Source organism: Vigna unguiculata, chromosome 2, assembly GCF_004118075.2.
Source record: "Vigna unguiculata cultivar IT97K-499-35 chromosome 2, ASM411807v1, whole genome shotgun sequence".
Lineage (NCBI taxonomy): Eukaryota > Viridiplantae > Streptophyta > Magnoliopsida > Fabales > Fabaceae > Vigna > Vigna unguiculata.
The window spans coordinates 31,744,181-31,770,953 of NC_040280.1; the positions used below are offsets into that span (position 1 = coordinate 31,744,181).

General features: G+C 34.0%; 4 protein-coding genes across 7 annotated transcripts; 3 read left to right on the forward strand and 1 right to left on the reverse strand.

The window, feature by feature from the left end:
* Positions 1–281: 281 nt before the first annotated feature.
* LOC114173726 (probable LRR receptor-like serine/threonine-protein kinase At1g63430) lies at positions 282–5,682 on the forward strand. 2 transcript variants are annotated; one of them, XM_028058293.1, is made up of 13 exons: positions 290–1,345; positions 1,660–1,798; positions 1,937–2,008; positions 2,146–2,289; positions 2,374–2,523; positions 3,132–3,248; positions 3,326–3,390; positions 3,689–3,946; positions 4,041–4,246; positions 4,346–4,481; positions 4,561–4,718; positions 4,890–5,105; positions 5,199–5,682. In XM_028058293.1, exons 1-13 carry the CDS (start codon positions 1,261–1,263, stop codon positions 5,442–5,444), a joined length of 1,992 nt encoding a protein of 663 aa, XP_027914094.1. In that variant the 5' UTR covers positions 290–1,260; the 3' UTR covers positions 5,445–5,682. The 2 variants fall into 2 exon arrangements, with proteins under 2 accessions (XP_027914095.1, XP_027914094.1); XM_028058294.1 differs by lacking the exon at positions 5,199–5,682 and having other exon boundaries at positions 282–1,345; positions 4,561–4,806.
* Positions 5,683–5,962: 280 nt separating this feature from the next.
* On the reverse strand, positions 5,963–7,589 carry LOC114173727 (actin-depolymerizing factor 7-like). Of its 2 annotated transcripts, XM_028058296.1 has the most exons (3): positions 7,384–7,589; positions 6,547–6,806; positions 5,973–6,414 (listed from the first exon to the last, which is right to left on the reverse strand). In XM_028058296.1, the coding sequence occupies exons 1-3, from the start codon at positions 7,384–7,386 to the stop codon at positions 6,264–6,266; spliced, it is 414 nt and encodes a 137-aa protein (XP_027914097.1). In that variant the 5' UTR covers positions 7,387–7,589; the 3' UTR covers positions 5,973–6,263. The 2 variants fall into 2 exon arrangements, with proteins under 2 accessions (XP_027914096.1, XP_027914097.1); XM_028058295.1 differs by lacking the exon at positions 7,384–7,589 and having other exon boundaries at positions 5,963–6,414; positions 6,547–6,815.
* A 1,539-nt stretch (positions 7,590–9,128) lies between these two features.
* Positions 9,129–13,590, forward strand: LOC114173360 (probable copper-transporting ATPase HMA5). The gene is made up of 6 exons (XM_028057692.1): positions 9,129–9,467; positions 9,557–10,957; positions 11,075–11,329; positions 11,815–11,937; positions 12,112–12,588; positions 12,925–13,590. Exons 1-6 carry the CDS (start codon positions 9,198–9,200, stop codon positions 13,354–13,356), a joined length of 2,958 nt encoding a protein of 985 aa, XP_027913493.1. The 5' UTR covers positions 9,129–9,197; the 3' UTR covers positions 13,357–13,590.
* Positions 13,591–16,787: 3,197 nt separating this feature from the next.
* On the forward strand, positions 16,788–23,676 carry LOC114173721 (probable copper-transporting ATPase HMA5). 2 transcript variants are annotated; one of them, XM_028058285.1, is made up of 6 exons: positions 16,788–17,188; positions 20,229–21,620; positions 21,730–21,984; positions 22,084–22,206; positions 22,287–22,763; positions 23,104–23,676. In XM_028058285.1, the coding sequence occupies exons 1-6, from the start codon at positions 16,904–16,906 to the stop codon at positions 23,527–23,529; spliced, it is 2,958 nt and encodes a 985-aa protein (XP_027914086.1). In that variant the 5' UTR covers positions 16,788–16,903; the 3' UTR covers positions 23,530–23,676. The 2 variants fall into 2 exon arrangements, with proteins under 2 accessions (XP_027914086.1, XP_027914087.1); XM_028058286.1 differs by having other exon boundaries at positions 16,792–17,188; positions 23,113–23,676.
* The last annotated feature ends 3,097 nt before the right edge of the window (positions 23,677–26,773 follow it).

Here is a 26,773-nt window from a genome sequence, read left to right on the forward strand (position 1 = left end):
GAAACAAAACAGTATTGAAATTGAAAGAAAAAAAAAAGTTTAGGTTCATCGTGATGATGTTTTGCGTTCTGATAACGATTTAGAACATTTTATCTGTAAAAGTCTCGTATTTTATCAATTCCAATAAGAGACAAGTTTGGTAAAGTAATCTGGGTATTTAATATATATCGCAATCTTATGATAACCTTTTTTTAACAGATGAAACTTGATAGAAAATAACGTTTTCAATGAACAAAATGAAGGATAATTTCCCCCAAGAAAAACTCTTGACGAAAACGAAAAGAAAAGCGTGGAATAGGTTGAATATACCCATGTTTGATCGAACACAAGAGGAAGAAAACTAATCAAGCAATGCGCACTTTCACAGAAAAAATGTCATTATTAGGAGAAAGAGTAATCCTTGGAGTTTGAAGATCTCGTAATCCATGATTACTCCTTGTTTAACCTACATATCAGTTGTTGACTAACGTAGAACGACTTTTATCCAAAACGTTGAGCCATCAATTCCTTCTTCACCAACTTCACGAGATAGTTTAGTACTGTTACCCTTCGATTCAAGCCCCACCCCCTCATCAATTACCACACCGCGTTGTTACTAATCATTCTTATTAATTAATTTCATGAAGCAGAAAGGGAGAACAACAAGAGTTGTCTTTACAGCATAAATTGGCCACTTTGAACACATTTTATTATAAACCTATATAAATTTAACACCTTTACTTTTTTCATACATTATTTTTCCCTTTTTCTGTGATGTTTCATCTTTTATTTCTCTCTTCAATTAAGTTTCCTTGACATAAATGAAAAAAGGGTTTATGGGTATGTGGCAATCTTAATCAAATTAATTTAATTGTTGGCACTTGCTTGTTTGCTAAACTCTCTTTCAATCCAAGTTTTCATTCTGCTGTTGCTTCAGTTCATTGTCATTGTCACCCTAACAATTTTGCTCACTTTTTAGTTTTCTCTGTCTCTCATTTCAACCAGCGGCTAGTTGGTTATTCTTTCCACCGGTTGTTGCGAAATCTTGGATTTAGACTCTTCTTTCGTCACTCTCTGGTACCTTTCGTTCTATATTTGCTGCAAGACCAACCTTCTAGTAGCACACAATGCAGAGTTTTGGAACCTTTTAAACTTAGTTGCAGTTTATATTCTTCCCACTTCCCACAAAGTCTTGTTTCTCATGAGTTCTACTCTTTCTTTGAGAGTGCTCTTTGAATTTTGTTTGATAGAACTGAAGAGCTGAGTGGCTAGCAAAACAAGATGAAGCCTCGTACTTCATTATGGCTTCTCTCTTTGATTTACACGCTCTCTTTTGTGGCTTCTGACACTGTGCCCTCTAATGAAGGTATGCGTTTTGTTGGGGAATTCACTTTCTTTTTCAGATCTCAGTTATTCATAACCGTTATGCCATGTTTTTCTGCTTCCAAAATCTTGTTGACTGTTTAATTTCTTCAAAGGCAGTGTGTTAGGTGTAATTAAGTAGCAAAGATTGATAGGTAGGTCTATTTCCTGTGTGAACTTGCAAGTTTCGAGATAGTGTGGTTGGTTTTGCTTTCATGGACGTGGTCTTTTTTTCTTGGCAAAGCTACCCAAGTTTTTATTACGGTGTTCGTAACAAAGAAATGAAGCGTTTGCATTGTTTCTTTCTTTTCTTGATAGTTTGGGCGCTTAGGAGCTTCAAAGAAGCTGTTTATGAAGACCTATATCAAGTTTTGTCCGATTGGGATACGGTAGAAGCAGATCCTTGTAACTGGTTTGGGGTCACTTGCACTATGGTGCGAGATCATGTCATCAAGCTGTAAGATATCACTGGTCTTTTCTTGCTGGTGCTTTTTTTCTGTTGTCGATGGGGTGTACTGTTGGTATCTCACATGGGGATGACGTGAACTTCTAAGGTAGCACACTCCTAGCACTAAAGATTGGTTCTTCTTTGCAGAAACATATCAGGTTCATCATTAAAGGGGTTTCTTGCACCAGAGTTGGGGCAACTCACCTACTTGCAAGAACTGTATGTTCACCCTTTCTCCTAGCCGTACTTCATCCTGAAAAGTGAAAACCTTTGGCTTAGTCGTGTTGTGATTATTACTTGGCTTGGTTCTGGTATATCATGGTTGAAGCTGATTTCTGGTTCTTTTGTTTATGCAGAATTTTGCACGGAAACAATCTCATTGGAACAATACCTAGAGAGTTGGGCGAGTTGAAATATCTCAGGGTGTTTGATCTAGGAATGAATCAGTTAACAGGACCAATTCCTCCAGAGTTTGGAAATCTAACTCAAGTTGTGAAAATGTAAAAGAAACTAAGTATAAACTTTCTGAATAGAAAAAAATTAGTGACTCTCCTACTTATTCAAATTTGTTTGCATTCTTGTAGAAACTTGCAGTCCAACGGGTTGACTGGTAGGCTACCTCCAGAGCTTGGAAACTTGAGATTCCTTCAAGAACTTCGGTTGGATAGGAATAGACTTCAAGGACCTATTCCCGCTGGTGGTAGCTCAAATTTTGCTTCATACATGCATGGGATGTGAGTGTAATTTTACAATTGAGTTGTTATACTTTGGTCAGGGATTCAGAATTCTTGTTCACGTAGTTCTTTCCTAACCTGGTTGATAAAACACTTCATTTTCAGAGTACGGATGTAGACTATAGGAGTGTTGGGCACCTTTATATATGTTCTAGGTAGCCATGATTGAAGGAGCTAGTATTAGGTCTTGTATGCAATTAAATTGATGCAAATTACTGTTTCACGTTTGAATGTTACTTCTTTCATCACTCGTGTCGTGACTAATGCAGATGAAAGATTTTATTCACTTTTTTTATATTATCATGCTTTAGATTTATCTTTGAAGTTTGTTGTTGTGAAGGAGATATTATGGATACATGAAAAATGGAATAGGATAATCTATTATTGGCAATGAATGACCACTGTCAAGTTTTCAGCTTGTTCATGAGCCGTTCAAAAGGATTTCATTAAGGAGACTTAAACGTCCTTTGGGTTATGAAACAACTTATATCTGTTGTGTCTGAAAAACATGCAGTCAGATTCAACATTCAGTGTAAAAGATCAAGTTATACCAGTCAAAATTTGAATTTTCTTAATCTGCCTCTAATAAATTTGTATGACTTCTTCAGGTATGTTTCCAAGGAGAATGTAACTGGCTTCTGTCGTTCGTCTCAGTTGAAAGTAGCAGACTTCTCATATAATTTTTTAGTTGGTAGCATACCCAAATGCTTGGAGTATCTTCCGAGGTACTTTTTGGATACTCTGGTCATGTTGAGATTCTACTCCTCCACTATATTTAGTAATCATATACTACGTCTGGCAGGTTAAGCTTTCAAGGGAATTGCATCCAGAGCCAGGATATAAAGCAGCGACCTCGTATACAGTGTGGTATGTATTGACATTGCCTTTCAAGAACTCAGGTTGAAGGCATGAATTAAATGTATCTTCATAGTCACCTCATAAAATTTGAATTATGCGAAAGAAATGAACGGAGCCGAGTCTTGACTTCATTCTGAAATGGCTTTCACGGATATTCCCTTTGTATTCCTCTTTTTAAATCCCAAGCCGGTGTTGAGAATAGATCTATGTACTCTTTATAGATAAGAATTTTGTCAAAATCCAATATACACTGCACAACACTTGCTCCTTCCAATCTATGTTCTAACACTGAACTTTTATTTCATAGCGGGTGCTTCTCCTGCCAGTGCCAAGAGCCAGCCAGTGGTGAATCCAAGTCACCAACCTACTGAATATGTGTCCAAGCATCACGGAGCGTCAAAACCTGTTTGGCTTTTGGCTCTAGAAATAGTAACTGGGACTATGGTGGGCTCTCTCTTTCTGGTTGCTGTTCTTGCTGCTTTTCAGAGATGTAACAAAAAATCATCTATCATCATTCCTTGGAAAAAATCTGGAAGCCAGAAAGATCATACGGCAGTATATATAGGTATGCAGTTTCTTTTTTCTGTTTTCCCAACTCTCTATTTACACCTAAGAGTTCTAGAGCTGTTTTGAACATAATTGGTTCTATTAAAGTGCAGACCCTGAGATGTTGAAGGATGTGAGAAGGTATAGCAGACAAGAGCTTGAAGTGGCCTGTGAAGACTTCAGCAACATAATTGGGTCCTCACCGGACAGTGTGGTTTACAAGGGAACAATGAAAGGTGGGCCTGAGATTGCTGTGATTTCCCTCTGCATCAGGGAGGAGCATTGGACAGGATATCTTGAGCTCTATTTTCAGAGAGAGGTAAATGGAAATTTTCGTATTGAAACAGCCTGCAAGAATTTGCAGACAGATAGTTGTCCCAATCTTTTAATATTTACTTATGCTATTAATGCCATTCAGGTGGCGGACTTGGCAAGGTTAAATCATGAGAATATAGGAAAACTACTTGGTTACTGTAGAGAAGACGCTCCATTTATAAGGATGTTGGTTTTTGATTATGCTTCAAATGGGACACTTCATGACCACCTTCATTGTTGTAAGTCAAGTTTCTCAGGTAGCGTACATGTAACATGTCTTAAGCGTTTCATTCCTTCAACATGCAATTATGACTGCAGATGAAGAAGGATGTCAATTTTCCTGGACACGGCGTATGAAGATTGCCATAGGCATTGCACGTGGACTCAAGTATTTGCATACCGAAGTGGAGCCTCCATTTACTATCTCAGAGCTGAATTCTAGCGCTGTATACCTTACAGAAGAATTTTCCCCTAAGGTGTGGTCACTGGCTAGTTCAAATCTTCAAATTTACCTGTTACAGTTGTGGTCATATCTTCTTGCAGTCAAGAATGAGCAGAAATAAAGTAACGTGCACCTATGTTTAAATAGTATAATGTGTTGGAAATCCAAAAGCTTGCTTACTGATTGTCATGAACCTGAATTGCAGTTGGTTGATTTTGAAAGTTGGAAGACAATTCTTGAAAGATCAGAAAAGAATTCTGGTTCCATTGGCAGCCAAGGTGCTATCTGTGTTCTTCCAAACTCCCTTGAAGCACGCCATCTTGATACCAAAGGAAACATATTTGCTTTTGGGGTACTTCTACTGGAGTTAATCAGCGGAAGACCTCCATACTGTAAGGACAAAGGGTACTTGGTTGACTGGGTAAGGAACTTCCCGAAATTTGATGTTTAAAAAGCCTCACACAAACCCGGAAGAGTGTGTATTTTGACTAAGCCATGTATATTTGTGCTGCAGGCCAAGGACTACCTCGAAAGGCCAGATGAAATGTCAAACGTGGTGGATCCTGAACTGAAGCATTTTAGACATGAAGACCTGAAAGTGATATGCGAGGTAATAACTCTCTGTATCAACCCTGATAAAACTAGGCAGCCATCTATGAGAGAATTATGCAGCATGCTGGAGAACAGAATTGATACATCAGTAAGCGTGGAGCTTAAGTCGTCATCTTTGGCTTGGGCTGAACTTGCACTTTTATCTTAATATACACTCAAAACTAAATTAACAGATTTACACTAAAGCAGCGAGACACACACACACTAGTAATACTTTTTCTGACTACTTTCTTCCCTTTCTCTTACTCATCCGATTTCATTTCTATTGTAAATGATTGCTCATAAAGGGTATGTGTTCTGGCTTTAAGCACGAGAAGGTCTCGTTGTATAGAAATTGTTAAATAGAACAAGATTGTATTCCACTAGTGTTTCCTTTGTGTAGTTTACCGAGCATTGTGTCATTTGTCTTGGATCTTCACGCACGTATGTTATAACTTTGTAAGGGCCTCGTTTTACAAAGCTCAAAGCAGTGTTTGAGTTATCATGGAAGTCTTATTCTGTGCTATTATTTGTTGGGCTTGTTACCCAGTATACACTTCAATTGTTCACCATATAAATATTGTAACTTAGAGAAAAAAGCATGTAAATAATGTAGGGCGCCAGTGATCTACTTGAAACAAGAGAAGTAAAAAAAACATAGGTATATAATAAATGCTTATACATAAAATCATCTTCCAAGTGAAAAGACCCAAGCGGTTGATTGGCAACATGTCAGACCAGCAACCTCTAATAGATAGATCCAGCCATCCACATTGTGTCTTGAAACTAATCAAGATCAATGGAACAGTGGAGAATGTTTAGAAGAAAGATACATTATAATAGTACATGCCATTTTGGATTTGTCGTTGTTGATTGAATCCAGACTAAAATAAACAATAACAATATGGCCCCCGATGTTGTGAAACAGTTAGGAAAAGAAAGTAAACTTTGAATTGTGAAGGAGAGCTGAGGCAGCAAAAGGGGGGACTTAGATGGCTCGGGCTTTTACAATGTCCAAGCTCATCTCACTTGGATCAGTTGCTTGCAGTTCGACTTGAATGCCATCTAGTTCCCTCTTGAATCTATCCTTGGAACTTGCATACACCATCTTCATCCTCACCTTTGAAGTGTCTGGTGACCTGCACACAAACAGTATTAAACAGTTCCTTCAACAATATGTATTGTCTTAAGATGTCTGTCCTGAACATGGAATGAATACGAAGGTTTGGTTTCTATTAACCAAGTGAAGTACAGTTTATAAACTATACTACCATGCAACGAAGAAGATCTTGCTTTTCTGGCAATTCTCATCAGTTGTGAAATCAAAATCATAGACGGCATAGCGACACTCGTTAGATGGCAAACTGGCCTGAAAATCCTCGTATTTTTCGTTCGATCCCCCTATTTTGTCAACCACAACTGATTGTTCCTCAATTTTGAACGTAATGTATCGGTAGATCCGCCTTGCTTTAAGCTCCTGAAACTTCAATTTGCAGTCATCATGCACAGCCATTCCGGACGCTGAATTTGCCTGCTTCATAATTTTTTGTCAAAAAATCTTAGATAATTTAAGAATTCTAGAATTCTATATATTCATTCTTTATCACACATCACAACACGCGATGTTAACTGATTTTTCCATGTAATTACAGATTTTCAGCTGGTTTAGTTGGGGTAAGAATTCAGAATTTGCATGTTTCTGATTCCCAATTTGTATTCCCAAATGTAAGAGGATGTAAAAACACCACTCAACTTTCATAGACTGAAACGACAGTTCCTTTTTGTCAGGATATAGACGAGACATTAAGAATAGTTGAAAATAATCTGCTTCCGCATCTTTTGACAGTAGTTAATTTTGTAAGGGGCATGCATGCATGCACATGATGAGATACTTTCCATTCTCCTAGACATTGTCGATCTCATAAACTTTCATTCTTCCAATTAGATGAAATGTGAAATATTTATTCAGTTGTGATATACAATGAAAACATACGAATATACTTAATTCAAAGGTCCCAATGAGGGTAAGAATCAGACGAAGCAGAAACAAGTATTATATAAAAACTAACAGGTTGAAAGATAAAGAAAAGAAATGGATAATAAACTACCATTTTTCCAGCAATGAGTAAGAAGCGCCCTTTGAAAAGTGTAGGAAAAGAAAGGGGTGAGAGCAATAGAGAATGGAAATGGGAGCAACAGACACAATGGAAATTATGAATAGAAATAACAGATAAAGATCCTTGTTTATGGGAGCCACGAGAGGTGCAACTTTCACAAGACTAAGATTGCGGTTAGGGAATTCAAAGTGCCAGATCCGTTGCAATCTCTTTTACTTCCTTCCGATACCTCCTCAACTCTATATAATGCACCAACCTTAATTTTAATTAGATCTTCCAAATTAGGACACCCCTTAATTAGAGATATCATGTCCCCGATAACCAATAACTATGCAATTAAATTTGGGATAAATACTTTTTAAGCACTTCTTTTCCGTTTTACACAACATGTGTAATTGCTGAATTTTCTAAACTCAGTCATTAATAACCTACTTTTGTTTCAACAAAATTCAAATTCGTTAGGGATATATGAGAAGACTCTAATATGTTTGGTTTATAAGATTCAAATTTAACATATTATTACATTTGACTTTTTTTTTTTTAGGTTTGAGTTCCTTTTATTAAAGTTTGATTTGTAATTCAATTAATTTATTAGTATGTGTGAATTGTTGTAAATGTTTGTATACTCACTTTCTATGAACCACTGAAAACAATTGTATGTTCGCTTTTTTATGTTAACAAAAAAAATTATAATTATAAGAATAAATATAGATGATTTTTATTTATTTTATAGATGAATTTTATTTATTTAATTTTAAAAAATGGTTACATAAAAAAATTACTTGAAAGTAAAATTGAAAAAAAAAATTAAACACAAAAAAGGAGGAATATTTTTTATATAATAGTATAGATACTGTAGATAAAGAAAGCTTGTATTTGTTATTCTTGAGGATGCATATACTATATTCATTTTAAGTGGGTTACGCTTGTGAATTTGAAATTGGGCACCAAAGATTTGGACCGTCTTTCATCAATGATCCACATTCTCAGAGAGTTGGTCCCTTCTATTAAAAAAAACCTAAGATGATAAGGCCCAGATATTATGAATTGGACAGTGGGCCACGGCTGACTGGATATTTTGATTTTATAAGCCTATTATTGAATGGGCTTTCATTTTAGAGTCCAAGTCAAATTTGGCTGGCCAGCCTCTAAACGTAATCCATGACGTCACAGACGGCCCAATAAAGAAATACTATTAACCAAATAAATAAAATATATAACGAGAGAATGACATTAATGTAGTCATTTACGTAGAAACCATGATTTCTGGATTAATAAATGGTAGGTAGTGCGTTGCCCGCTTCATGCATGAGGTTTCAGGAAGTGTCCTTTTCTAAGCCAATATAGTATAAAATATTTGAAAAGCAAAGAAAAAAAGGAACATATTCCATAAAATCTATAAAGGAACGTAGGAAATTATTCTAATTAAAACAGACCATACAATTAAACTATTCTATTTGACTTCCCTTATTTAACCCGTATCTAGTGGGCTTCTTTGTGAAAAAAAAAACCCTAATTCTGGGCCGTGAAGTGGTTAGTAGTTACACGGACCCAACTTTCAACTCCCCCAACCCAAAGTTGCGTTAAGCCCACGTAAGTAACTGGTCCACCGACTAAAAAATAGAAAAAAAAGGACCCCACCAAACAAGACGTGTCAGTTTAAAGTCAAAAGCGTATGGATGGAGATTGCATTGGAGAAGCAAAAACAGGGTTGACACTATAAAAGCGACCCTGGTATTGGTATGGGTTAAAATTTACGAACCTGAGTGGTGTTGCTTGGTAGGCACTACTTTTCGAAAAAAGCAATGGCGAAGTTGTTAGCGTTAAGTTGCTGGCGAAACCTCTCGCCGCGACCTCATTACCCCTCCATGCCTAAATACCCTAAGGGACAGCCCGCCACCACCGTCGAGGAGCTCTCAGACTCCACCGCTCTTTTCTCCGTCGTCGGAATGACTTGTGCTGCCTGCGCCGGATCCGTCGAGAAAGCCGTCAAACGCCTCCCCGGGATCCGCCAGGCCATCGTCGACGTCCTCAACAACCGCGCTCACGTCGTCTTCTACCCCTCTTTCGTTAACGTGAGGCAAACAACACCACAACAGAGACACACTCTCTCTTCATCTTCTTTTTCTTCTCGTTCACTTTCTAACCTTTTTTGTTCTTTCAGGAAGAGACCATTCGCGAGGCCATCGAAGACGCGGGTTTCGAAGCGCTATTACTCACAGACGGCACTGACGATAAATCTGTTAAAGTATGCCGCATCCAAATCAAAGGCATGACCTGCACCTCCTGTTCCTCCACGCTAGAGTCCGTTTTACAAGGCCTTCACGGTGTCCTCGAGGCCCGCGTGGGCCTGGCCACCGAAGAGGCCCAAGTCCACTATAACCCAGATCTCCTCCTCAATCCAAACGACATTTTACAAGCCGTAGAAGATGCCGGATTCGAAGCCGTGCTCATTAGTTCAAGTGAAGACTTCACCAAGATAGACCTCCACGTGGAAGGCGCGGTAACCGACGGCGCTTCCATGGAACCAATACTAGATTCTCTGCGGACACTCCCAGGAGTTCTTGTGGTTGACTTAACAGAGGAATTCAGCAAAATATCGGTTTCCTACAAACCGGACTTCACTGGACCCAGAGATTTGATCAACGTGATTGAGAAAACAGGGAATGGGAATTTCAAGGCGAAGATATATCCTACGGAACAAGGACAAAGAAATTCTCACAGACGCGAGGAGACAAGGCAGTATTACAAATCTTTCTTATGGAGCTTGGTGTTTACTATTCCTGTGTTTCTAACATCCATGGTGTTTATGTATGTCCCTGGAATAAAGGACGCACTTGATGCAAAAGTTGTGAACATGCTTACCGTGGGGGAGGTTGCTCGGTGGGTGCTGTGCACGCCGGTTCAGTTCGTACTTGGCTGGCGGTTTTATTACGGTTCTTATAAATCGTTACGCCGTGGCTCTGCGAACATGGATGTTCTCATTGCGTTGGGGACAAACGCTGCGTATTTTTACTCTGTTTACTCTGTTTTGAGAGCTGCTACTTCTCCGCATTTTGAGGGGAATGATTTCTTCGAAACGAGCGCGATGCTTATTTCGTTCATTCTGCTTGGGAAGTATCTCGAGATTTTGGCGAAGGGGAAGACGTCTGATGCGATTGCCAAGCTCATGAACTTGACACCCGACACGGCGGTTTTACTGAATTTGGACGCTGATGGGAATGTTGTTGGGGAGGAGGAGATTGATAGCAGGTTGGTTCAGAAGAATGATGTGATTAAGGTTGTTCCTGGCGCGAAAGTGGCTTCCGATGGGTTTGTTGTGCGGGGGCAGAGTCACGTGAATGAGAGTATGATCACGGGGGAAGCGCGTCCCGTGTCGAAGAGGAAAGGGGACAAGGTTATTGGAGGGACTGTGAATGAGAATGGAGTTTTGCATGTTAAGGCGACGACGGTAGGATCGGAGAGTGCTCTTTCTCAGATTGTTCGCCTTGTGGAATCGGCGCAGATGGCCAAAGCACCTGTGCAGAAGTTTGCTGATCGCATATCAAAATACTTTGTGCCTCTGGTAATTATTAATTGTTTGGTGTGATGAAAATGAAGGACTTTGTTTGTTTTTATTGAATCATTGTTTGTGCTCGCGGAGGATGAGATCCTAATGGGATGGATGGATGTTCCTATGCAGGTGATTGTGATCTCGTTCACGACTTGGCTTGCCTGGTTTTTGGCGGGAAGATATCATGCTTACCCAAAGTCTTGGATACCGTCTTCAATGGACAGCTTTGAGCTTGCTTTGCAGTTTGGAATATCTGTGATGGTCATAGCCTGCCCTTGTGCTTTGGGTTTAGCCACGCCAACTGCGGTTATGGTCGGGACTGGAGTCGGTGCATCCCAGGGTGTGCTCATTAAAGGAGGGCAGGCATTAGAGAGTGCACATAAGGTCAGCATTTCACATTTGATTAGTCCCTTTAGTTCTGAATTTACTTTGTGTATGTCGATCGGGTAAAAATTGAATAGTTAATAAAGTGCCAAGAAGAAAATAAACATAGGAAAGATCATTAATATCAAGTGGTTTTTGAGAGCCATTCCTGCCACCTAATCGAACATCAAATATGTGTTAGCCTTCTAGGAAGGAGTATCAACTAATGTGTTCACTTCATATCATTTCTCAGTTCTTAAGATGAAGTACGAGTATGAAGTACTGTTGTTTGTTAATGTTATGCTGGGTGAAGGTAAATAGGTTTTTTGGATATCAGTATCAAGTATCAATCTGATTTTTCTTGTGCTTCATTCCTATCTCTCTATACTTTTTGAAAGTTAAAACGGACAAGCTGATCATTGGTTGTATGTTGTGTCATCTGTTAAAGCTTTCATGATTTTATCTGTAATTACTTACACGTGAATATGTTTATGACTGTCTTCTAGGTGAACTGCATTGTTTTTGATAAGACGGGTACTCTCACCGTCGGGAAACCTGTTATAGTGAGAACAGAATTGTTGACAAAAATGGTGCTCCGGGAATTCTATGAACTTGTGGCTGCAACTGAGGTAATCCTCTCCCCCTATCTACTTCTCCAATGCGTAGCCTAGTGAATAGTTATAGTAAATAAGAGTTTGCTTTCTGAGTATGATAGCTTCTTTGTAAGCGCTTTTAAAATTCATGGATTATAGATGCATATGCATGTCATAAAAATTGCCCTTAATTTAACTTGCCTATCTCAGGTGAATAGTGAGCATCCATTGGCCAAGGCCGTAGTTGAGTATGCCAAAAAATTTCGAGATGAAGAGAACCCTTCATGGCCCGAGGCACGAGATTTTGTTTCCATTACAGGACATGGAGTAAAGGCCACCGTTCATAACAAAGAAATAATGGTCGGTAATAAGAGCCTGTTGGCTGACCATAACATTGCAATTCCCGTTGAAGCTGAAGATATGCTTGCTGAAGCCGAAAAGATGGCTCAAACAGGAATATTGGTATCTATAAGTGGGAAAGTGGCAGGAGTTTTAGCAGTATCCGATCCACTGAAACCAGGTGCTCAAGAAGTCATTTCCATTCTAAAATCAATGAAAATCAAGAGCATTATGGTGACTGGGGACAACTTCGGAACTGCTAGTTCTATTGCGAGGGAAGTAGGAATTGAGAATGTTATAGCTGAGGCTAAACCGGATCAAAAAGCAGAGAAAGTGAAAGACTTGCAGGTACGAATGCATGATGATTATACATTTTCATCTTAATTTTAAGAAGTTAGTTATTTAATGAGATGATACTTCTGTGCCTTGAGATGAAAATAATACCACCTTATTTCAAACCATAACTAGATAACTATATCTCTTTTGCTTATGTTGAGTAGTCAGTACTAGCGTAATTTTGTCTTTCTAACTTTACTTTTTCAAACTCCCTTGCTTAATTACTGGTTTTTATATCCATAAACTTCAATGCTTGTGCCTGAACCTCACTTCCGCAGTTGTTTGCACTGCTTCAGAGGAATACATTAGCTGTTGCAACATACCGAGTGACTTGTTTTTCTCTTTCAGGCTTCTGGTTACGCTGTGGCTATGGTTGGGGATGGTATCAATGATTCGCCTGCACTTGTGGCAGCGGATGTGGGAATGGCGATAGGTGCTGGTACAGACATTGCTATTGAGGCTGCTGATATTGTACTCATGAAGAGCAACTTGGAAGATGTCATAACTGCTATTGACCTTTCCAGAAAAACATTTACCCGTATACGCCTGAATTACGTTTGGGCTTTGGGTTATAACTTACTTGGAATCCCAATTGCTGCCGGAGTTCTTTTCCCTTCAACAAGGTTCAGATTGCCACCCTGGATTGCTGGGGCTGCCATGGCTGCTTCCTCTGTCAGTGTTGTTTGCTGTTCTCTGTTGTTGAAATATTACAGGAGACCCAAGAAGCTAGACAACCTTGAGATCCGAGGCATAAGCATAGAGTCATCCACTGATATATGATCACGATTCCTGGTTTTTCTTTACCCATTTTTGTACGTATATAAAGTGTTGTGTTGTCATCATTTTAGTTTAGTGTACAGATGTGAGAAAGGGTTTTCGTTCATGTAAAATACCTTAGTTAAACTCTGTAATATCTAAAATTTACAAATTACTCCTGCCATTTCAATTTGTTTTTCGTTTAAGATTTTCACACACATTACAAATAATAATAAATTAATTACTGGGTTGGAAAAATTGACCAAAATATTCATTCTTACACTCCTAGTGGTTTCATCTCTGTTATACATTTAAATAAACAACTATTATATTTCCTTACAACCGTATTTAATACTGCCTTATTTTAAATATTCATACCTTATAAAATAAATTTGAATAATGATACGTGCTCGAACATTATTTTTAAATACTCACTCAATATTTATATTTTTTCTTTATTTATTTTATCACATTATAACATCTATAAGAATTTATATTTTCCTTTTCTTTTTCTAGGTGTCATATTATATTTTGAGTAGTTTTTTCCAGTTAAATGTTACTCTAGTCGATATAATACAAAAGAATACAGCAAGTATATGTTACTCAACTGTTGTTGACATTCTCTTTTTGTTATTTAAGTGATGAGATAAGAAATCATTAAAAACTAAAAGTATTCAGAATTAAATATATTTTTTATCGTTAGAATGTCATAAAAATAGTTTTTTCATTTTTAATTAATTTATAAATTATTTCGTTTTTGGATTTTATAAAAAAAAAATCTAACATAATTTTATTTGTCATTTAATGAAAACTCCACACATAAATATATATTTTTTATAATAAAAATGAAAAATATATTTAACTTAATTAATTAATAGTATTTTTTTAATTAAAAGATATTTAAACTTTATACTTAATTCTGAATGAATTATTCTTTTATCGAATTAGTTCACTTTACAATAAAATGATAAGTTGAATTGGGATTTTACAAAGAAACAAGTCTCAAAAGACTATTTTGACCACTAAGCAACAAGTTGCAGTGTTTATTTGGTGGTCATTCTGAGTGTCCATGAGTATGATAACACTTTTTGACCAATTATTTTTATCAGTTGATTATTTTTAAGAAAAATGATCTTTTTCTTTAAAGTGTTTTACTTAAAAAATTATATTTTTTTCTCTAGACATTATTACAATCAATTTTTAAGCTTCATCTTTTTAAGTCTTGATATATCTTTTCACAATATTTCATGTATTCTTTTAATTGTTAGAGAATACTCTGACAATCGGTTTCACTCTCAAACTATTTTCTCCGATATTAGTAATATTGCGAAATTTATTTTTATTATTGTATTATTTGTTTGTTCTCTAAATTAAGGATTATGTCTTTATGGATATATATATATATATATATATATATATATATATAGAGAGAGAGAGAGAGAGAGAGAGGGAGAGAGAGAGAGAGAGAGATAAATGTTAAAAAACAATACTTTTAACTTTAAGAAATTTAATTTAAATGTATTTTTAATGAAATAAATACTTCACAATAGACAATGTAACAACTTTAATAATTTCCAAAAGCAATGAATCCCTGGCCCTTCAAAATAATTGAACAAAATAATTAAATCTCACTTATTTATAATAAATTAAAAAAAAAGTTATATAAATTGACCAAATGCTCATAAATATTTGTAATATTTTTTTCCTGTTTTACAGTGTAATACCGATAAATAAAGTATTCAAATAATATAAAAATAAATTAAAAAAATCTAAAAAATGAACTTTCAACTCATTTTCTTTAACGAAATAATTGATTTTCTTAATTACATTTCTTACATATATCTCTTTTTTCATTAACAAAAAAAAATATTATAGTTTAATGTGAAATTCCGTTTATTAAATGACAAACAATCCATATTTTTGCTCGGAAAAAGGTTTTAGATAACTTTCATAAGTTAAAGAAAAAACAATATATATATATATATATATATATATATATATATATATATATATAAAATTTAATTTAAGAAGTAATACATTTAAAAAATAATTTAGAGATAATATAAATTAATATAGTTACTTTCATTTGTCAATTCACCTTGAAAGGATATGTTAAATTAGGTGCATATGCTTAAAGAATCAAATGTCAATCTCGCGTTCTACACTTCGTTTTGAATGTTTCAGCAACTAGCAATATTCAAACCCTATAAAAAATTATCTGTAGCTTTTGTAAAATAAAAAAATGGCTAAAATGATGATGTAATTTTTAATAGTAATAATCAACTAATAAGTTGGACATAACAGAAATGATAAAATAAACAGAGTCAATATATCTCTCATAATCAAATGTTTCAACTTGTTACTTAGTGGCCATGATGGTACAGGACTCAAACCAAATAAGTTTTTTTAATTTCTTACCATGAATCTCAAAACAAAGTAATATATACTTCTATTCGCTTTTATTCTATTCCATACAAAAAGAAATTGCCAAATCCGATACCATCAAACTGTAATGCAAGTAGGGGTGCCAAAAAATAATTTAATTGATAATTAAACTAAAATAATCTTTAAGAAACTAAATTGCTTTTAGTATAATATTTTCCCTATATATAAATACTATTTAAAACTATAAATGTTATCTTTTCTGAAAATTTAAAATTAAATTACATTAGGTTTATTTAGGTCTAAACAAACGACTCCTCTTTGAAAGTCAGTGCACTGCTATCTTTTATACGTTTAAATAATTCTATTTTTTTAATAGGTTACACTTACAACTAAAGAGTATACACTTAAAATTCTTACTTTCGAAAAGGTATCTTGTTTGTTATTTAACAAGTTTGGCTTAAATTCAAAGTTTTTTTCAACCAAAATCTACTGTTACATTATTTTTTTATTAATTAGGGACATTCACATAAATTTATAAGAAGCTGATTTAAGATTATAAAATATTTATCGTTATGGACAATCTTTCTAACAAGCTTCTTAAAGTAGCTTATCTAAATATATTTATTGTATCACCAAAAATATTGTTAATTTATTGTAACCATGTTATTGTAAAATTTGCAACTTAAATTCATGTATTAAAAATAATAAATAAATATCTGATAAAGTTATTTATCTAAATGCACCCTTTTAGTAAGTCATGAAAAACACTATAATTAATAAAGTAAAGAATTATTTCACGTTTCGTTAAATTATTTTTAATCAAGTTATAGACACGAAGTATTTATTGAGCTCTGCTGTCTTTTTTCACAAAATTTAACAGAAATCACACCGCAATTGATTTACAGTTCCGAGATTTTTTGGTGTAATTTATTTTTTGTAATATTAATCAGTTTTCTTGTAACCTATTTACAGGTAAATTTTAATTGCATATGATAGGAGTCGTGTCATAAGCTTTCCTTTAAACAATTCTTTAATTTTTTCTGCGAAAATCTATTTGCTGTTTTCTATTTTATTTTGAAGCAGTATTTATTTATTATTTGTTTAAATGATGTTGAGCGATGTTTGAGTTCTATAAATAGGGTTTACCGCAGTTGATTTTGTGAAGAAGAAAGTAGTGGAGAGTGAAATGGGTAAGAAGTTAGGGGGTTGGGAGTGCAGGAGCAGTTTGCAGTGCTGTGGAAATTTGTGGCCTCAGGCACGCTATCCTTCGATGACGGCGGTGGAAGCGGGAAAGACGGTGGTGGAAGGATCAGAAACCACCGTGGTTTTGTTCAGCGTTATTGGAATGACGTGTGCTGCGTGCGCCGGATCCGTCGAGAAAACCATCAAACGCTTACCTGGAATCCGAGAGGCCGTTGTTGATGTCTTGAATCACAAAGCTCAGGTTCTTTACTTTCCGTCAATGGTTAACGTGAGTATCAATCTCTCTCCATACACTTTATTTTCAACATTCTCATCATTGCTTGCTTTTTCTTTTGCCTTTTCAACACATTCATGTCTCTCCATACACGAATTCTGAGTTCTTTAAAAAATCACAAGAGTTTGTTTGTACGCAGCACAATGATACCATGGAAAAAAATTAAATGAACAATTCTACTCACAAGATTGTGTTCCTGATTTCTGAAGAACTGAATTATTTTCTGTAAAATTAAATGTGCAAGTTGTTTACGTCAGTTACTTGAGAATAATAACATTCTGATTTAAGTTTCCAGATTGTGGACCGAAGATACATATGTTTTTGCAAGAAGTTTTATTTAATTTAAGACGACCTTTCGATATCAATTATTTAGTGTCTAAGGGGTTCTTTAAGGATATGTTAGGCCTACGTACGTGGTATAAATAATATATTGGCAATTGATCATTTGTAAAATTTCCCAAAATTTTCTATTCTTGATCTCTTCAATCATTGTTTTTTCATTAACGTCTAAAATATTATAATCATGGCAAATGATCGTTTTTCGAAAGTAAGTGGGTGATCGAAAGGTGAGTAGGGGAAGTACGTGGATCAAAGATCTCGAAATTCCGTAGTGCTATGCTTCGTGCAGAAAAACTGTCTGATTAATTAAATCGATAAAAGTTATCCTTCGCTAAAGACTCAATAATTATGTTTAAAGAACTGAAAGAATTTACCATAACGTAAATTAAACCTTTCAATGTTTACTCTTTTACAGATAATGATGCTTTAGATGGTGACATTTCACTGTTGTAGTTTATAAAGGCTCTATTACAAGAATATGATATGACACACAAATTGCATATATTAGCCATTTTTTTATCTTTATTTTCATAACACTCAAGTCAAATACTACCATTTATATATATATATATATATATATATATATATATATATATATATATATATATATAACTATAGATGAGTACAAGGCTTGGTGGAAGGTTTGTAGTTGCGTCTCAAAATTTCTAAGTCTATACACTCAATGCTATTGTTATGGTATATACATGTATTTTATATTACGTCTTTGTAAGAAATAGTTGGATGGTATATAATATATTCACACATATTGAAAGCTGGTGTGATAAGATCATGAGTGAGTGTTTCGTTTTCTGGCTTTTCCATTTTCTTTTTTCTCATGAAAAGGAAATCACCGAGACCAATAACGTTCTTCCATGCAATATACCTTTTTTTAGTCTTTCTCATGGAACAACCCTAAAAATAGAACATCATTCTAAATTGACTTAATTCATTTTTACTTCTTCATAACTTTTCATATTATTTTCAATATTTTTAATAATTTTTTATTTCTTTTTTTTATCTAAGTACGTTTTTTTTTAAATCTCCAATAAATTTTGTTGTGAAGTTTATATTTTATTAATGTTATTTTCAATGATGAATTGTTTCTTATTGATCTTGTTAAAATTAAATAGAATTAACTGTTTTTAAATTATTTTATTTGATTGAAAAAGTTAATTAATGTAATATACACAATATAATGTAAATATTGTGTTTCTTTTAAATTAAAACTTGCATTCTCAGTTTTTTTAATCCTTCCTTTCAGCGTGAAATTCAAAGAGGTACTATATCATTTTCCTTTCTAAATCTCATCTCTCATTTCTTGAGTTTATTTTTACTTTTGCTTGTCGCTTATCATTATTATTATTATTATTATTTTGTTATATATTCTCTATGGTTTATAAATAAATTAAAACCGAAATATCAACCAAAACAAAAACGTACCTATACCAGAAACTAAAGTCAAAGTGAACCTGATTTTTACGGTGTTCATTACATTAATAATGCTGTCCAGTGCACGTATGGTTTCTTTTTCCAGTAAAAGTTGATGATTAAACTGCATATCTTATTATTATTATTATTAATATTATTATTATTATTATTATTATTATTATTATTATTATTATTATTATTATTATAGAGAGAGAGAGAGAGAGAGAGAGAGAGAACAATCTTTTTGCTCCAAGGATGCCTAATATTAGACCCTAAATTTTCCTTGGCTGACTCGTATTAACGGCTGTCCTATTAGCACTTTTTATGATGTGCTCCACTTTCTTCCTGTAGCCATTATTCTTTCCATTTGTAGATCCCACTCAACATAAATCTCTTCTACCGGATCTTCTTCTAACGATCTAAAAAGTATTATCTGATTTTATAAACATCGTATGTAAGGAATTTAACTGTTGAAGTGATTATCATTCACTATAATGTTGAAGTGGGGAAGATGGTAAAACAATTTTATATTCTTATTTACTTATAAATAACTATTTTATACCAATTGAATCACTAATTTTAATTTATATTCATACATTATATGATAACTCATAAATATAAATAAAATATCAAAATAAATAAATACCTAAGAGAAGATTAATTTAATACAATTTTTATGATATAAATTAAAAAATTTAAACATATATTTTTATGTTTTGAGTTTTTAAAACTCAAATCAAATTAATAATAAAAAAATATTTTATTAGTAATAAATATTTTAGGAAAACGTATAATTTTAGTCTGTATAAAACATCTAAAGTTCAATCTGTATACAATACTTTGGATATTCAAACATCATCTCTAAACTGCTTTTTATATATCTACAAAACACTATTTTTTTCAAAATTAGAGAGACTAGACTAAGAGTGAAGAATTTTTCGAAGAATTAAAAAAAAAAAATTATACGACCAGAAGTATATTTGATCTGATATTATATTTTGTAAAAAAATTAAAATAATAGGTGAAATTAATTAAGGTTAAAGCCTCATTTTATTGAATAACTAATTAAATAAATAAAATTAATTTAACGCATGTCCAAAAATTTAGTGGTGAATAAATTCATGAGTTTACTCCATCCTTAATATTTTTAGGAAAAGAAAATACAATAGATATCTATTGAGAAGGGTGTATGGAAAAAAGAATAGCTATGGCCATTACTAAACTCTTATTTCATCATCTGTTCACAAATCATATACATTTGACGCAGGAGGAGAGGATACGCGAGGCCATTGAAGATGCTGGATTTGAAGCCAAAGTTATTGAAGAAGACTCCAACTACACCTCAACTCAAATATGCCGCATACACATTCGAGGCATGACGTGTACCTCTTGCTCCTCCACTATTGAATCAGCTCTACATTCCCTTCGTGGGGTGCATAAGGCACGAGTGGCCTTAACAACAGAAGAAGCAGAAGTCCAGTATGACCCCAAAATCCTCACCCACAACCACTTAATGGAAGCTATACAAGACACCGGGTTCGAAGCCATACTAATAAGCACAGGGGAACACATGAGCAAGATTGAACTTAAAATCGATGGCATTAAAAACGACCAATCCCTTGCTGCCATTCAGCGCTCTCTCCATGCACTCCCTGGTGTTCAAACCATAGACATATATCCGGACATTAACAAAATTGCCATAACTTATATACCACACATGACAGGACCAAGAACCTTCATAGAAGTCATAGAATCCACTGGATCAGGGTGTTTTAAAGCGGTGATATTTCCAAACGATGAAGGAAGAGAAGCACTTAGACAGCAGGAAATTAACCGATACTTCATGCTTTTCATATGGAGTTTAGCTTTTACCATTCCTGTTTTCTTTACATCCATGGTTCTCATGTATATACCTGGAGTTAAACGTGTTTTGGATATCAAAATTGTCAATATGTTGACTATTGGACTTCTCTTGAGGTGTAACTTTGCTACCCCGGTGCAGTTTATCATAGGGAGACGGTTCTATGTTGGGGCATATAAAGCATTGCGCAAAGGTTCTGCTAACATGGATGTGTTGATAGCATTAGGGACAAATGCAGCATATTTTTATTCTCTCTATGTTGTGGAAAGAGCTGTTTTCTCTCGGCATTTCAAAGGAAACGATTTCTTTGAGACCAGCTCTATGCTTATTTCTTTTATTCTGTTGGGGAAGTATTTGGAAGTGTTGGCAAAGGGGAAGACATCTCAGGCCATTGCAAAGCTTATGAACTTGACACCTGAGACAGCGACCTTGTTAACTCAAGATGACAATGGGGATGTTGTTAGTGAAAAACAAATTGATAGTCGGTTGATACAAAAGGACGATGTGATCAAGGTTGTCCCTGGTTCAAAAGTAGCATCTGATGGCTTTGTCATATGGGGACAAAGTCATGTAAATGAGAGCATGATAACCGGAGAGGCAAGGCCCGTGGCAAAGAGGACGGGTGATATGGTGATTGGAGGCACTATGAATGAGAATGGGGTCATGCATGTTAAGGTGACAAGAGTTGGATCCGAGAGTGCTCTCTCCCAGATCGTTCGACTTGTTGAGTCAGCCCAGATGGCTAAAGCTCCGGTTCAAAAACTTGCAGATCATATTTCTAAATACTTTGTTCCTCTGGTAAACTTAGAACTAATATATTTACTGATTTTTCTTTTTTAGTTTTTACTCATGGAGTCAGTCAGAGGAAACTCATCCATGCTCACCAGTTCCCTTTTGTTTTTTGCAGGTCATTGTGCTTTCTCTTTCAACATGGCTCTCCTGGTTTATAGCAGGAAAGTTACATGCATACCCGAAATCTTGGATACCATCCTCCATGAACTACTTTGAGCTTGCACTTCAGTTTGGGATTTCAGTCATGGTCATTGCCTGTCCTTGTGCTCTAGGCCTAGCCACTCCTACTGCTGTTATGGTTGGTACTGGAGTTGGTGCAACACAAGGTGTGTTGATCAAAGGGGGCCAAGCATTAGAAAGTGCAAACAAGGTAAGTGAGTAGTGGTCTTCACATTAACAATGGGGAAAAATTCTATTGGTAGCGTTTATCTTGATGTGAAATTGACAATCACAACTTGCAATATTGCAGGTGAATTGCATTGTGTTTGACAAGACAGGAACACTCACAGTTGGGAAGCCAGTGGTTGTAACAACAAAAATCTTCAAAAAGATGTCAATTAAAGATTTCTATGAATTTACTGCTGCAGCAGAGGCAAGCCTTATTCCATTTACCATAACTTCCTGAATCTGAAATTACATTTAAAATAGTATTTAAAGTTATATCTTTATTAGGTGAACAGCGAACATCCAATAGCTAAGGCCATTGTTGAGCACGCCAAGAAGATCACAGAAGAACAAAATCATTCCTGGCCAGAAGCACGCAACTTTGTTTCTGTTTCAGGCCATGGAGTAAAGGCCATTGTTCTAAACAAGGAAATATTGGTAGGGAATAAAAAGATGATGCTGGATCATAACATAACAATTTCAGCTGATGCTGAAGAAATACTAGCAGAAGCTGAAAGCCTGGCTCAAACTGGGATTTTAGTATCCTTGGATGGAGAAGTCGCTGGAGTTTTGGCTGTATCTGATCCATTGAAACCTGGCGCCAATGAAGTTATTTCCATTCTTAATTCCATGAAAATTAAGAGCATCATGGTGACAGGTGATAACTGGGGTACTGCCAATTCCATAGCCAGACAAGCCGGTATTGAAACTGTCATAGCAGAGGCTCAACCTGAGACTAAAGCAACTAAAATAAAAGAACTGCAGGTATAACAAAATCATTGCCCCAAACAAGTCTTTAACACTGCCAAACAGTACATGATTACACGTCCTTCTAATTTTCTTACTTAAATTCTCCACAACAAAAACATCATCTAAGCCATATAATACCTTCCGCCAGCTTTTTAACAGGGTATAACTAAGGTTAAGTCAAGTTACAAAACAGTGAAAAATCGTACACCTATTCAATCACCAGCTGATATACACTAAAAATTTATTGATTCAATAATAGTCACCTTAAATGTCATATATACTATGATTTTTATCACAGAAATTAAATACAACATTTGATTAAATATGCATACATGTGATTATTTAATCGGAGAAGTTGAGACAGGGTTGTGGGTATACGGTGGCAATGGTGGGAGATGGCATCAACGACTCACCAGCACTTGTGGCAGCTGATGTTGGGATGGCAATAGGCGCTGGCACAGACATAGCAATTGAAGCAGCAGACATCGTTCTGATGAAGAGCAACTTGGAGGATATAATCATTGCCATTGACCTTGCGAACAGAACCTTCTCTCGTATACGTCTAAACTACTTTTGGGCTTTGGGTTACAATATCTTAGCCATCCCAATTGCAGCGGGAATTCTTTACTCATCCACTAGATTTCGCTTACCACCATGGATTGCTGGAGCTGCAATGGCGGCCTCTTCTCTCAGTGTTGTTTGCTCATCCCTCTTGTTAAAGAATTACAAGAGACCTTCCAAGCTAAACAAGATGGAGATGAATGGTGTAAACATTCAATAATCATTCCATGTGCCAATTGCAAATGTTTCGTTCGTTTGTTAGGGCTGTAAACAAAACACCTAAATTTAATCAAACTAGATATGTATGTATGTACAAATATATAGAAACTAACACTACATCTTGAATCTCTATTTTAATATTTATTAAGGTTGATGAATTTTATTTTTAATTGTAATTAATGGGATAAAATAGTCCATCAATCTATTTTTATCTACTAATAAATTTAGTAAACAAATGGATTCAATTTGATTAATACAATGAAAGTTGAATGCAATTCATTCAATAACTGCTTTTATTGGATGAGATCAAATTCATTCATGAAAAACAAAATTATTTAAAAATTTCATTTAAAATTAACAAATAACAATTTTACGAAAAATTTTCATTATAGGAATATATGTAAGGGGATTAAATAAATGTATACTCAACATACTTATATAATCTAAATATTTATGACCATGTAAAATTTATTATTTATTTCTATAATTATAATAGAAAGTTATGCAACAAATTTATGACTTTGACTTTTTAGAAAATTATTGTATTTGTCTTTATTATATAGTGTTAAAGAATGTTTTTTTTACAAATATAGTGTTTTCTTTTGGGCAAAATATTAGAATAGACAAATTTTTAGTGTATTACAAGTCTTGATGTAAGTCATGATCTAAAGAAATGATTTCATAATAATCATATTAGAAGTTGTGGGTTATTGTGACTACATGCTCAGAAAATTTAAAAATAGGGTTTCCTTTGAAGTCATAAGTACTGTGTACAAATTGTATATTTCTTTTTTGGACATCAGAAATTGTATGTTTTTAGCACGACTTGTGCACAACTTGATGAAGTCAGTGGTTATTATGGCTGACTTTCAATCTTTTATTTTTTTATTAAATGTTATGGCCTAAATTACACATTTTAGTTATAGGGAAGCTGTGATTATTGGATACGATTTCCGCTTTGTTATCTTTTCTTTCCTTTCAAAAGTATGGATGTGTGGTGTTCAGCAGGTATAGGAGAACTACAGAACAATTATTTATTATTTTTCATCCTTAAATTTTTAAAAATTATTATTTCCCTTCAATGAAAATTTTATATATATATATATATATATATATATATATATATATATATATAAAATTTTCTAAGCATATTGTCATCATTGCACACAACTTTTATTATGACTATTATTAAGTCAGTTTTTGAGACAATGACGTACACTAAGACTCGTTATAAATAAAAATTTATACAGTCTAATATTTTACTAAAAAATGTACACTAGTTGTGTAAAAAAGTATTTTTTAAATTAATCATTTCATTAAAAAGTTTCGTATCATACATTTATCTATGTATAAATGATACATATTAAACAAAATGATTTATTATGTGAAAGTTGTGTATCAGCTTTATAAATTTTGTTAAAAATATCATATCGACTAAAGATAAAGTTAATTTGGAATATATAAGTGAATACAAACTTTAAATATAATTTTGTGGGACTTAGTTAAACTTAAAGTCTAGTTATTAACAACTTGTTATTGATAATGAATAGTTCAGTAGAAAATAATGGATTATTTTTTTCTCCTTATTTGTGATTAGGATGTAGCCCATCTTTTATTTTTGCTTACATTGATTTTCATGACTGAGCTTGTTTGAATTCATGTATTCTCTCATTAAATGTGAATGTAGGGTTTCTACCTATTAAAACGTGAATCTGTATATGGGGAATTCTTTACTCTGACAAACTATGGGCAAGTTTTGTAGGGTAGAGCACGATAATAAATAGGAGAGAAAAACTAAGACTATATTTAAAGAAACTTTGCACATCAATTGGATAGGGGCTACCATAGTTTCATAATTAATCTAGTAGTTGGGTGAACAATCTTATGCCATGCTTCTTCAATGAAAAGCCCATACTCTAAAAGTTTGTAGAAGAAGATATAAACTAAAATAAAGGGTGTGGCATTAATGGCACCACATGAAGCCCGTGACCTTTAGCCCAGATCGAAAGGGTCGGCCCATGCTGCAAATAAAGGTCCAATTTTAATATCTCCCAATAATTCAAATACATCTTACCTTTAGTTGACGGTTTATATAATATTTTCAACACATTTTTCTTGAATTAAGGCGGTAAAATAATAAAATTGTATTTTCTTTTTGTTAATGACTTCACAAGCAAAAACCTTTACTGTATTAAAAAATATATCATTAAGTATTATTAAGCACTACTAATAAACCACGGCTTTTGGTTAACTAATTAACAAGTAAAAAGAAACTTTGGTTAATGGTTACATTACACTTGATGTATTAAATATCATCATTAACCGATTATGATTATTAATCTAATGAATGACATTTTCCGTATGTTACCCGTTAATAAAGGTTTGAGTCCTAGATATGTGTAAGCAATTAGTATTTAATTGTATGTTGGATTATTTTATAAAAGGAACAACACTTATGAAAAAAAAATGATATGATTTTTACTTTTTAAATTTACCTGACAGTTATTATTAGCAAAATCAAATTATTGTCATCACTCCCTTTATGAGTTTTAACATTTTAACACAGTTTTCAAAGTTTTTTGGGAAGTGGGTAAGCTAATATAAATTCATAGAAAGGAAATGTTACAGTACTGCGAACCTAGCTGGAAGCATACCTGCGGCACGATTTGGTCTCGAATTTGTATTTATAGCGGATATTTGTTATATAAGTATTAATTTCTTCTTTTTTATATATATATATATATATATATATAGGTATTTATGGGTATCCACATCTATTTATAAAATTATTTAAAAAATAAATATTTAATCATAAATTCAAATAAAATAAAATAAATTACTGTCATAAATTTTAAATAAAATTCAAACAAACTCAAATCTAAATAATCATAAAAATAAATATAAAATGACATTCAACATAATGTAATTAATGCTTTGATCAATAAATTTACGTTTTCTTATTGATTCTTGAAAAAAAATTAGGTCAAAACATTTTTTACTCATATATATAAATAAAAGGATATTTTTGTGAATTAAAGTTTAACGAGTACAAATATTCACAAATACAGATACTATGACATCTATATCCACCTCATTAACATGCGAATATTAAAAATATTTGTACCGCAAATAGCGGGTATATTTTTTTAATATTCGTTTTCATAGCGGTTATAGCGGTTTTATCCGCATGTAGCCGCGAATACGAATATTTTTTACATTACCTAGTTGGACATGAATGAGAGATG

Excerpts from the sequence above, each read along its gene's own strand:
- LOC114173721 (XM_028058285.1), top strand. The coding sequence starts at position 16,904 with ATGGGTAAGAAGTTAGGGGGTTGGGAGTGCAGGAGCAGTTTGCAGTGC. Across the intron at positions 22,207-22,286 it reads AATTTACTGCTGCAGCAGAG|GTGAACAGCGAACATCCAAT; the intron begins GCAAGCCTTATT and ends TATCTTTATTAG. Across the intron at positions 22,764-23,103 it reads CTAAAATAAAAGAACTGCAG|TTGAGACAGGGTTGTGGGTA; the intron begins GTATAACAAAAT and ends TAATCGGAGAAG.
- LOC114173727 (XM_028058295.1), bottom strand. The coding sequence starts at position 6,815 with ATGAAGCAGGCAAATTCAGCGTCCGGAATGGCTGTGCATGATGACTGC. Across the intron at positions 6,415-6,546 it reads AAGATCTTCTTCGTTGCATG|GTCACCAGACACTTCAAAGG; the intron begins GTAGTATAGTTT and ends GTTTGTGTGCAG.
- LOC114173726 (XM_028058293.1), top strand. The coding sequence starts at position 1,261 with ATGAAGCCTCGTACTTCATTATGGCTTCTCTCTTTGATTTACACGCTC. Across the intron at positions 2,009-2,145 it reads CTCACCTACTTGCAAGAACT|AATTTTGCACGGAAACAATC; the intron begins GTATGTTCACCC and ends TTGTTTATGCAG. Across the intron at positions 2,290-2,373 it reads CTAACTCAAGTTGTGAAAAT|AAACTTGCAGTCCAACGGGT; the intron begins GTAAAAGAAACT and ends GCATTCTTGTAG.
- LOC114173360 (XM_028057692.1), top strand. The coding sequence starts at position 9,198 with ATGGCGAAGTTGTTAGCGTTAAGTTGCTGGCGAAACCTCTCGCCGCGA. Across the intron at positions 11,330-11,814 it reads CATTAGAGAGTGCACATAAG|GTGAACTGCATTGTTTTTGA; the intron begins GTCAGCATTTCA and ends ACTGTCTTCTAG. Across the intron at positions 11,938-12,111 it reads AACTTGTGGCTGCAACTGAG|GTGAATAGTGAGCATCCATT; the intron begins GTAATCCTCTCC and ends TGCCTATCTCAG.